This window comes from Callithrix jacchus, chromosome 3, assembly GCF_049354715.1.
Source record: "Callithrix jacchus isolate 240 chromosome 3, calJac240_pri, whole genome shotgun sequence".
Taxonomy (NCBI): Eukaryota; Metazoa; Chordata; class Mammalia; order Primates; family Cebidae; genus Callithrix; species Callithrix jacchus.
In genome coordinates this window covers 101,957,563-101,970,135 of record NC_133504.1, presented here as the reverse complement: position 1 = coordinate 101,970,135, position 12,573 = coordinate 101,957,563, and the positions used below count along the sequence as shown (strand labels likewise).

General features: G+C 41.7%; 1 protein-coding gene across 2 annotated transcripts in view; it reads right to left on the bottom strand.

Moving 5' to 3' along the window:
- UNC5C (unc-5 netrin receptor C) overlaps positions 1-4,530 on the bottom strand; it is a 397,080-nt gene extending 392,550 nt beyond the window's left edge. The window contains exon 1 of one of the 2 annotated variants that reach the window (XM_035293290.3): positions 4,052-4,530. In XM_035293290.3, coding sequence (XP_035149181.1) covers positions 4,052-4,175 — 124 coding nt within the window. In that variant the 5' untranslated portion in view covers positions 4,176-4,530. The remainder of the gene's footprint in view (positions 1-4,051) is intronic. The other variant, XM_035293289.3, reaches the window with a different exon arrangement.
- Positions 4,531-12,573: the final 8,043 nt, after the last annotated feature.

Below are 12,573 nucleotides of genomic sequence, written 5' to 3'. Positions count from 1 at the left end.
AATAGCAAAATAATGCCTATTCTATGTTTTATCTTAAATATCTGTTGTTTACTTGATTATCTCTGAAGAGATATACTCTAACCAAATAAGCCATTGTTTCTAATCTGTGAGGAAATGTGAACAGGTTTGTTTTTAACTGCCACAAATACAAAAGCCAAACTAAAAAAATATGCAGGCTAAAACTGCAAGGCAATAGCACTAGCTCAACCTTGGCCCCCCACAATTTTTCCCTTTATCTTCCTGAAGTGGTTGCAGCCTGTAATTTTAATGTTTCTTCTGAGAGTGACTCCCTCTGCTGCTCCTGCAAAGCCATGACCCAAATCAGAAAAGTGCTAAATGCAGTTAAGGCCTAATAGAGCACCCTTGCTGTTTGTACTAATTGGAGAACCTAGCATACATTAGAGAACAGTTACGTTAAATCTCAATAATAATTCTAAATGAGCTACCAGGGTTTACTTAGTAGAACTCATGCCTTGTTTGTGCCCTTGGGGGGTTGCTTAAAATAGATCAGGAAGAATTCTGATGAGGATAACCAACTCCCAAACTACAATAGGAGGCCTTCAAGGACCCTGTTTTATTTAACTCTTTACCCTCAGTATCCAAAACACAGCAGTCCAGGGAGTCAATAAACCTGTTATAATCTAATGAGTCCTCATTCTTTTCAAGTGCTTGAAAAGTTTATTCTTAGAAGCTTTTAAGTATTCTCTAAGCTAGAATATGCAAAACCATTTTTCTAAACAGAAGTAAACTAGCCTACTTTTCCTTATTGCATATTCCCAATGTGAATTCATAAATTTTCTGATCCTCATACAATGAAAAATATATGATAGAATTTAATGAAGTTTAGTTGCCTTCAATGTTGATGGTCTATTTTTAGCACATCAATATGCAAACATGCATGAAAGTAATTTTTACTCTTTTGTAAGAAGATATTAAAAAAAACAACACTATGAATTAAGATAATAGAGAATTATTCCAATCTGATTAGAGACTTCAGTAATATTTTGTACTGAGTTTGGTGGTGTTAACACTCGTAACACTAGTTGGTGCTAGATAAGCAGCATATCAATGCTATGTAGCCCAGATAAAATGCATTTATAAACCAGGAGAGTCCTAATTCAGAAGCACATTGAAAACACACACACACACACACACACACACACACACACACACTGCCTTTTACTAGTAAAATCTTTGATTGTTGGAAGTCAGAAACACTGCAAATTCCCTGGAGCTAGGAGTTCCCAGCAATCCTGAATGAAACAATTAGGGCATGGCCAGAAAGGAGAAAGTTGTTGCCTAAAGCCTAGAGAATTTCCCAAGGACCTATTTAAAATAACTGCTGTCTAAACCACAGTTACAAAACTCAGTACACTCACCAATAATGCCTATTCTATGTTTTATCTTAAGTATCTGTTGTTTCCTTGATTATCTCTAAAGATACACACATACTTCTTATTCTGAAGTACTTCAGCAACAGAATAAAAACCTCATCCACATTGTAAAGTGCTTAACTTTCCCATGTTAATTGCACATGGACTTTTCATGCGTAAGAAATAGCTCATTTCCATCTTTAAGTCGTCACCACAAGGAAATCATACCTTGAGGTTATGGGCTAGTGTCCTAGTCCAAGGAAAAGAGAAAGAAGAAAATTAAGAAGGATAAGGAAGTCTGACCAACAGACCATTTATAAAATGTGTGATTCTGTGAGGAAAGTGTTAATAGTGGCTCAAGATAAACAGGCTGGGGTAATGTACTGCAGTGATGATGATAGTAGCCGATAGTGGAGTTTGGTGCTTTATCCTTCCTTTGATACCTAACAGACAACACAGAAAGAGCTGGTATGCCTGGAACATGGAGGGTAACAAAGATAAAAGTGGTAGAATAGTGCATTTTACAGACCATAAAATTCAAACAAAAAATTTACTAATCAAGAACTGAAGGGACTAAATAAACGAAATGGGCAAGAACTGCACTGAAATGCACACACCCAACATAGTACATTTTCTTTTTCCACTTAAGATTAGAATCAGTCTTCAACTTGCCTACTCTATAAAAAGTACAAGAGAAAGACAGTCTATCCTAAGGATCTTTTCCTTTTAATCTCTTCTCCCTTCTTCTTTCAATATTAATCCATTTACAATCTCCTGTTTGATTATCTTTATTGATCCTTTTTCTACCCAGTCTTTTAAATGTGGTTATTGTAAGCTCTCAGCAGGAATCCTATCTCCGTTTGGTATCATTGGGGACTTTAACTTGTCCTTTTCCCAAAAAGTTCTCTCACCGTGTCCCGTCCCCCTCTCCCACCACCCACCCCCACGGTGCAGTCCTTTGTGTGCCCAGTAACAGCAGGCAAATTCCACAGGGAGTCACGCAGTCGATTCCACGACTATTCATCAGGTTGTTCACTTAAGCTTCCAAACAAACCCCTCTAAGCATCCTTGGCTAGCGTCCTGAGAAATTCTTATCAATTTTAGGAGATCTACAAGTTATCATTCTCGGTGGCGATTCCTTTTTAAATGGACAGACAGATGAAATCTGGAGGTGTGCATAAGAAAACCAGAGCAGAACCTTGGGGATGGGAGGCATCTGGCGAGAAGGGAAGGAAGGATTTATGAGCATGGCCACTTAGCAGGGCAGCAGGAAAATTTACTTCCGAAGAAGCTGTCTCTAATTCACAATGCCTTGCTAATCACTTACCTCCCCACCTAGACCACAATCGCCTATGCTAGGCGCTCCCCTTCACTTCCAACACCCTCATCCCCAGCGCCTGTCTAAGATTCGAGGGAATGCTGTCCAGAAACCCTGAACATCACCTGGGGAGTTGGAGCTACCGCAGAGCCTCCCATTACTCTCCAAATTTGGAAGAAAGAGTAACGGAGACTGGGGAGAGAATCCCTGAATTGCCTCGGAAAGCTTCATAAGCTTCCTAAAGCTTCTCCTCTTCCAGGAAAAGCTGAGCTGCCTCGCCTGAGTCAGCTATCACCACTGAGCTGGGTGAAGAGACCCAGGTAGGAGCTGGGCTTGGCCAGAAGTTTTGGGGCCCAGGTGACCCGAGACAGACCCGGGAGGGGGCAGCCTTGGTTCTTTCTTCTCCGCTCGGTTCCAGTCAGCTTCTTGGGCTTGGAAGGCTGGGAGCTGCTGCTACTACTTCAAACTAGGGGGACAACAAGGGAGCCAGGAGATTAGCTCCGGAGCCTCTCCTCCTTCTTTACCCATCGCCAACTCCCGGCCACACTCTTCCCATCCCGGCTTCGCCCAAGGCCCCGGTCACTTACGTTAAAGCTCACAGGCGTTAAATTAAAACATCAGAGTTATAAACTAGTCTGTTAAGCTGGGGAGTTTCGGATTTGGCTTCAACAACCAGCTGGGTCCCCCAGAGCTCTGGGATTTTCTTTTCTACGTCCCCTGGTGGGAGGCAGACATGAAGGGGGGTATGTATGAGTGCAGAGGCATGCACACCCCGGGCCTGCCTCCGGCCGGGTACGCAGATTCTGGTGGGCTGTGTATTATCTACAGCCCCTCAAGCAGAAGGCGAGGGGAACAGGCGCTTTAGAGTCCTTGGCAGTAATGGTCACATTTCCTTACAGAGAGCCCTTCCGGGTCTGGTGTGCACAGAGACTCAGCGAAGATCCTGCAACCCCAACCGTGGCACCTCGCACTTCATGCGCTTCGGGGTGCACTGTGGCATGTCACACAGCGACCCGCACTGAGAGTCTCTCCAAACCTGTGTGTACAATATGCAACAACGTGCGCGTGCGGAGCTGAAAGGGCACAAGACACCCCAGCTCCCAAATGTATGGAGACGGATCAGACGCGTGTACACACCCCGTTAGTCCCTGATCCATCCGTGCCCATCTCGGAAGATAGATTAAACATAAATGATAATAATAATAGCTTCTTGACTAGTTGGGAAAGTGGAATTTAGGGTGGTTTCCAGTTGAGAGCAATGAGGCAAATTGAGGAAGTCAGGAGAATTGGGGAGGAGGAGAGGAATGAGGGAAGGAAGAAGCGAAGGGAGGTGGCCGCGGAGCCTGGCAGACCCCCTTACCTTGGGCGGCGGAGCCAGTGCCACTGGCGCTGAGCAGGGCCAGGGCAGGTAGCACGAGCATTTGTAGCACGTATCCCAGTCCCAGTCCGCAGCGGGCCGCTGTCGCCCGCAGACCTTTCCTCATCGTAGATAGAGGTGTGCCGGGGGAGGGGGGGAACAGAGAGACGCGCAAACAGCGGAAAGCCCCACTGGGCAGCAGCTGAATCCGTGCACCGAGAAGCAGTCCGAAGAAATAACGACAACCAAGCGCCACACTCCACTTTCTCCAAGGGCAGGGGCCAAAGGGGGAGGAGAGGAGACGCCGAGGAGGAGTTTGAAGGTCCCTCTTCCCCAATGCCTTCTAACTGACGTCTCCCGAGAGCGACTTCTCTGCCCCCACTTGGGAAGTCCAGGGAGGCGCTAGGCGGCCACCTCCGCTGCTCCCCCCAGCAGTAGGAGCAGCCGCAGCTCCGCCGCGCTCCGAGTCTGAACTGCTCTCCGGGTCTCCTCGCCTGTGAGGAACACACACAGGCACTGGGGGTGGGGGTGGGGGTTGAAGCGGGGGTGGGGGGGAGTGGGAGGAGGAGGGAACGGAGGGAGAAAGCTTGTGCACCGCCTGGCGCTCTGGTCTCCAGTCTCAGTGTTCTCACGCCGGCAGAGAGATGCCCGGGCTGTCGCTGCTGGATGGCCAAGGAGGGTCACACCATAGAGTAGGGCTCACGGGTACGCAAAGGAGCTCGCCAAGGAGGCGTAGAGCGCGCAGCCTAACTCCGCTGGGGAGTAACCGGCTGTGGAGCACGCCCGCCTGCCTTATGTAAGCAAGGATTGGAGGGAGATCAGCGCCCAGGGCGGAAGGCGGAGACCGGCTGTGGGTTTGCCCGCTGAAGTCCAGGCGAGAGAGACCAGGGAAAGAAGCGGCGGCAGAGTGGCAGCGCGCCTGCCTCCCGCGGCGCGCCAGACCAGGACGCTGGGAGTGCACAACGCGCGCCTCGGGCCAGTTGGCTGTGTCCAGTGGAGCTCAGCCTGTCGCCTGCCACCTTCCTCACCGTGCCGGCAAAGCCTGAGCCGGATTCCCTCGGACTGGACTCGCTCTACTTTGCGGTTGATGAAGCCGGGTGCGGGCTCGAACTGAAGTCTTGCTTGGTTGCGGAAGAAGGCAAGAAGCTTCTGCAGTGCCCCAGCCCGGTGCTGTCTTGAGGTTGTCAACGCTAGTCAGACTACTTTATGTTCTGAGCGCATGTGACTCCTTTGCAGTGGAACAGAAACTAAAAGCTCGATGAAAACTCATTCTGCAACAGTGCTTTCTTTGCGTGCATCTTGGTGGCTGGCAAGGGTGGTGAGGCAATACTGGGAGAAACACTCTTAGAAAAAAAAAATGCACACCAAAATTCGTAGATAGGCAAAGTGATAGTGGAGCCTATATATTTTTCAAATTTCTAGTAATGTGTGTAAGAACTCGAGCTGCTATGAATTTCTTTACCTTCCAACAGGAAATAATTGTCTATGTAACTGGATTGTGAAGCACTGTTGTCATGATAAAGGAGGAATGCAAGATTCGGTGGGTAAAAGAAAAAAAGACTAGGCAAAAAAGAAAGTGAATTTATTAAAAAGTCAACACATAGCGTTTTGGGAAGAAGAAAACCACTTCCCAAGATTAGTATATCTTTAAACTAACAAATAATACATCAGGGAATTTTATGTCCTTGGTGCCAAGGGGGCCATGTGTAAAGACACATGCACACACACATGCAGGAAACTTGCAGTCTAATTTTGGCTGTGGTCATAACTACTCTATTACCCTGGGTAAGTCAGGTAACCTGTGAATGTCTGAGTTTCTTCATTTGTGAAATATTTTATTTGAGAGGTACAAAGTTCTCTTAAGTTCTAGCATTCCATGATTCTGCCTGCACAGCCCCATTTAGGCAATAAACTTATCTTGGATGAATCAGAGAGATCCAAAAAGGTGATATTTGCCAAAGACATTGACAAAACTGGCCACTTCTTATTTCTATGGAGGCTCTTTCTGCCACACAAAACTCTTCTTCACTCTTTTCATCTTCTTCATACCAAGACATCATGATATTTGATAAAAGGGTAGGTGCTGGCACCAGACTGTCTGCTTTCAGTTCTTAGCATTTCTTATTACTTGACCGATATTGAATTTTAAAGGTAGGTGTGTCTCTTCCCTAATTTGTAAGATGGGTCTAGTAGCAGGAAGTATCTCATAGGGGTTTTTGAGGATTATGTAAGTTAAACTCATGTAAAATGCCTGACACCAAAATTGTTAACCACTGTTCTTACCATTGATGAAAAATTCCCATTAGCCTTATGCTATCTAGACCAGTGCTGTTCAACAGAAATTGCTGCAATGAAGAACATCTTCATATCTGTGCTTTCTGAGGTGGTAGTTATCAGATACATGTGGCTATGTGCAATGTGGCTAGTGTGAGTTGGAAACTTTTATTTAATTTTAATTTAAATGGTCACATGTGGCCGGTGGCTACCATATTCTATGGTGTAGTGAGGCCACTAATAACTGGTCAATTACTTTGAGAATGACTTCATGAGAAGGGATTATTATTACATTTATATGTACAATTTTACTAAGAGGGCAACAGCTTAAATACTAAGAAATCTCCACATATACTCACCATCACATCAACAACATACAAAAGTTGTTTATTTATGATTTTATTGCTTGTCTTCTGAAATTATAATTTAACTGTTTTAAGACAGAGATTTTGCCTTTGTCCATGGCTCCTAAACTGAGCCTGATGTATGGTTGGTACTCAATCAATATTGATTGATTTCCTGCCAAAAAACTCAATAGAAAGAGTCCTCAAAGTCTAGCACAGCTAAAGAAGGTTGAAATTGTCATCTACTCCTGTTTGGGGCATTGAGTTACTCAGTGAGAGATACCACATGCAATTAGTTGCTTAAAAGAAGGAATAAGAGATTAAAAGAGGAAATGTAGTTAAATACTGAAATTCAGCCTAAAGAGGTCAGGAGAATGGTTTGAGAAGTGGTATAGAGAGATGAGGTGGAAAGGGAGAGGCGAGTGACAGCATGAGACCAAGGAGAGGAAAAACACCAGCAACAAATCAGCTTTACACAGCAGGCAAGTTTCCTGCTATCTACAAGTACAGATGGAATTTGCCTTGTGGATTAACATCCTGCCTACTTTTGTTGATCAGCACATTTTTTTTTTTCTCATGAGAGAAATAATGCAGTGTTTTATAGGCTCCTGAACATAGGCTTACTAATGTCACTGAGATCCGGGTTCAAATGACACTACTTAGGGAGGTTTTCATTGACCAAGTTACCTAAAATAGCAACAATATATAAACCTAAATGGTATTTACCTGCTTTGATTTTCCATATAACACCTACTTCATACAAGTACACATATGTGTGCATAAATATGTATATATATGTATGTATACTGTCCAATAAAATGTCTGCTTCTCAAGGGGAGGAATTTTTTTTGAATACATTCAGTACTCTATACCCAGAACCTGGAACAATACCTGGTACATAATAAGTGAACAATAAATACTTATTGAATATTGAATGGACTGAATAAGAGCCAATGGATTTAAAATTGAGCTAAGTCCTTCATTAAACTTTCTTCCTCTTTTCACCCTCCCAAGTTATCAAATTGAGTAGGTTTTTCTAGTTGTTGAATAAAATCAAGGTTTGACAAAATTTCCCCCAAAATGTGTTGGAATATGAATTTTTAGGGTTGGAATACTGCAGGTGTTTAAGGGACAGACGTGAAATTCATCTCATCTTGAAAAATGAAAAGCATCATTTAAATCCATATACAAGGGCTTTCTTTTTCTTGGCTGCAGTAAGTGGAGAATTAACTCTGGGATAATAAATCCCAGTGACAGGTGCTAATGGGAATTAAGCATGCAAATCCCCTGCATATCCCTCCAGAAATCTACACCAAGAAAAGTATGCTATTTAGCATGTAGGCAGCTTGGTCATAATATCATTTACTCAGAACTAGTATGGAAAAGTTTCCAGTTTAAAGCTTAAATCAAAAACAACTGATCATATATTTTAATTATGGAAAGTTTCTTTTATCTTTCTCCTTATATGTTTGATTCCTCACTTTCTATATTTTTCTTGTAATTTTAAAAATAAATCTTCATACTAGGGATATTATTAACTGGATTAACTGGAAACATAGGAGAAAGATGATTTTAGTGAATAAATATGATGGTGATGAGGAAAATTCCTTCCCTAAGAGGTGGGAGTGCAGAGGCCTCACATAATGTTACTGATAGACGTAAACTAAGGAGAGCCAGATGGTCTAGATCCAGTTGATTCAATCCTCCTTCCCTGCCTTAGCCCAGAGAAAGAGATTTAACTTGTCATAAACCAAAACTCTCTAGGGCTTTAGGCTTTTTATTAATTGTATTAGTTAAGACCCATTTGGTTGCAAGTGAAAGAAACCCAACTCAAAACAGCTTAAGCAAAAAGATAATTTATCACTGTACATAACTCAAAAACCATGGATGAGAAGTATCTGTATTAATAATGGATTCCATTTACTGTCCCTTACTGTGTGTCAGGGACTTTCTAAGCTCTTTACATGTGCTATCTCATTTAATCATCATAACTGAAAGAAAGTGCCATTATTGTATCCATTTCAAAAATGAGGAAACAGAGTGCTTAAGTAACTTTGCCCAAGATGACACACAGTTAGTATTTACTAGTGACAGTCTGATTTGAGGGATCATATCCTAGACCATTGAATTTAAATATCACCTGGTTATGCTCTCCTCTGTTTTGGTTTCATTCACAGACTTACGATCTCCATCCTGGGATTCCTGGCAGCTCCAGGTTTACATTGTCTTTATCATTATCAATCTCAACACAAAGCATACTCATTTGCAAATGGCAAAGAATAAATACAGAATTATGGCCATAATTGTATGTGGCCATCTTGGGCCATATACTCATAACTGAGGCAATTACCATGGCCAGATGTTTGGCATATGCTGAATGGCAAGGCCTGGGTCGTATGCCAATATTTGCCAACTGGAAACTTGGATTGAAAATGGGAATAAAGGGTTCCCCAAAAGGATACACTGGAAAATGATTAATACAAAAAATAGATGCCAAAGAGAATGGATATAGGACAGACAAAATAACAGATCCCTAATCTTTGATATATGAGGCAGGATGAGTTCTCCAGGATTTTGTGCCATAACACATCACTGTAACAAAAGATGAGCATTGGTTAAGAAGGGCTGAAGAGCCGCCAGCCCCTTGTAGATTGCTTTTCCCATTAACTGACTGGAAGAATTGAGTCCAATTTGTTTCAATTCAGAAAACTTTCACTTCCCTCTATTATATTGTGGTTCCACTCTAGAGAGTGGATATATTTTCTCTATAGAGAAAAAAATATATATGTGAGATAGAGTCCTTATGCAGCAATGGCTCACAGTCTAATGGAATATAAATGAATAAACAAAAGGATTTTAAATAAAGTCAAAAATGTTGCGGAAATATAAGGATATAAGAAATTTTTAACTATGAGACCCTGGGAAGAAGATTACCTAAATGTAAGACACATACTTGTGTATCAGCAATACTACGCTTCACACAATGGACATATTTATTGCTAACGACAAGGAACTGAAGAGTATGCAGTATATGGCCAATATAGACTCCCAGTTATGCTCTTTTCATGGCTTGGCTCCATGCTCCAGAATGCACAGCTTTCATTCTCACAGCTGCTTGGTAGCTTTTCCACTTCTAGAAGTCCTGTTTCATTTTTCAGGCAGAAGAAGATGGAACAGGCCTGAAGGGCTGCAGCTAGCCTAGATGTCTTCCAAATAACTTTCTGGAAGCCCTCAGTCCACCAAGTAGTTTCTATTTCCTTGATGGTCTGTCCAATGACCCCCTAAGACCAATCGCGAGTGGTGGGTAAGGAGAAGGGTGTTGTGCTTGTTTGCCAGATCATCTGCGTTAGACACAACCTTGTTGGAGAGGAGGAACAAGAGGAAGGCACAAAAAAAAAAAAGACATTAAGACAGGACATTTGAGGGTATATTTGGAGAACTATAGGTAAATGAAAAATAGTTCTATTGTTGGCTGAGAAAATAAAAGGAGAAAAGGAAGGAAAGTATTTTCTTCTTCTTCTTCTTCTTTTTTTTTTTTTTTTTAGAGATAGAGTCTTGCTATGTTGCCAAGGCTGAAGCACTGACTACTCACAAGTGCAATTATAGGGCATGACAGCCTTGAACTCTTGGCCTCAAGTGATCCTCCTGCCTCAGCCTCTGAAGTCTCCAGAATAGGGGAGGGGTGAGTGTGTTTTCTATCACACTGGGAAATAGGAAGATAGAAAGGACTCCATTATTCAGTTCACTAAACTGTATTTACTGAACATTTGGAAAATATGTATCATTGAGGTAGAGTTTCCTGGAATGTATAATTGGATTGTATAAATAATATTTATAAAAATGAAAGCAAAAGTTAAGGAAAGATAACAGGAAAGATGGAGAAAAAAGAAAGCAAAGGGAGAAAAGGAAGAAAGAATGCAGGAGATGAAGGAAGAATAGGAAGGAAGAAAAACAAAAAGAAGAAATAAAGAAAGATAAATAAAATCCAGTGTGATTTCTGCACTGGTGTAGCATGTTGTAACTGCTATATGAGGGAGAAAACAATGAAAGGGTCAATAAAAACTAAGAGGAAAATAACAGAATATCTAATTTAGAAGAGTATTACTGGAGATAGAGGTCATAATTACTGCTTACCACAGCTTTTCTAATATCTCATTTTATTTTAAATTTATCTGCCAAGTTAGGCCATAGTTGTTTTCCTCATTTTACAGATGGAAGAAATAAAGTACATGGTGGGAAGACTCTGGATCAGGAAACATGAATTCAAGTCCCCATTTATCTAAAGGTATTTGCTCAGAAATCCCTGTAAGTTCTTTGCACTTTGGTGTATTTGTTATGAGAAGCGGAAACAATATGAACGCACAAAGTTGCTGTGAATATAAAAGGTGTGTGAAAGTGCTTTGAGAAATGTCTATACTGAAGATGTTATCATGGTAAGATATGTTCTACATTGTCTATTGTACTTAATTTACATAATCACCTGAAGAATAGGATTAGTGATGTGGCTTTCTATCCATGAATGATACCACCCTAGTATAACCTTCGGTGCTATTCTCAGTACCTCCCTCCTTTGCCCACATCACCTATTCAATTACTGTTTCATAATCCATCCAATTTTACTACATAAAGGGCTATAGGATCTATCCCATTATCACCAGCCCTACAGCCTCACAATATATTTGTTACTGAGAGGTCTCGTAATTATTTGCCCTTACCTTCTAATCCATGCTCTCTACACCCCCCCCAAGAATTACCTTCTAAAATGTAAAGCCTGTCATTTTCATGTCCTAAAACCTTATTCAATGATTCCTCACTGCTTCAGAACTGCTTTTCCAAAGATCATTACAGGGAACACCTCTCCTTAAAAAGCAGTTCCACAATGAACAGAGGATAATAGGTTGTACTATTCTTTATGCTTTACTCCTTCCCAGTTAATAGATTATGCAATTATTTCCTTTGCACTTTGCCTGGCAGGACCACCTACTGCAGTGTGGGTCAGATAGGCTTCCTGTTTGATGTTGGCTTTGCCATGAGACTTGCTTTGGACAATGATCTTGGGGAGATGCTACGGTGTGCCAGTTGCTCCCATTGCATATATCTACTCATTTTCATGTGTTGTCATCATTAGTCATAAGACATTAGACATTTTCTAGGTAACCACCAAACTAAGGTGAATAAGAGACACATGGAGAGATGGGCAGCCTGGAGCCTTGTGCCACTGTCTGGAGCCCAGTACCTGAGTTGCATCAGAGCCAATGACCAATGAGCAAGGAAAAAAAAAAACATACTTGTGTTTAGCAACCGAGTTCAGGGTTAATTTTTCATGCAGCACTGTTGCAGCAAGAGGTATCTAATGTGCCAGTGTGAGAAATAATGTCCTCAGATTAAGCTCAAGATAAATCAAATGACAATTTCCCTGATAGTACTACTAAGCTGGTAGAAAATAAGACAGACTAGAGAACAAAACAGGCTGACTCTGAAAGTGCAGTGAGAGAGATATGGAAACATCACTATGGGACATGAGAAGACAGGACACTTACTTCACATTGAAGAATCAATGAAATCTTAAATGAAAGCACATTAGACCCAGGCCTTGAAGGATAAATGGAATTTGTTTTTGCTGAATTGGGGAGAAGGGTATTTCCGGTTGAAGAAAGAATGGGAGCCAAGGTGAGCAAAAGGAGTACAGGAACAGCAAATACTGAGTGGCTTAGTTTGAAGCCCAGAAAGCGTCATGCTTAATGCTCTTATCATTATCATTATATAAATTATAGTTGTTAACGTTTTTGAACATTCATTAATCATACACCTTGTTTTGTATAAAGAGAGATAAATATTCTTTTAATACACACAACAATACTATAAAAAGGAGGTATCATTGTTATCCTCACTTTAAGCATGAGGAAA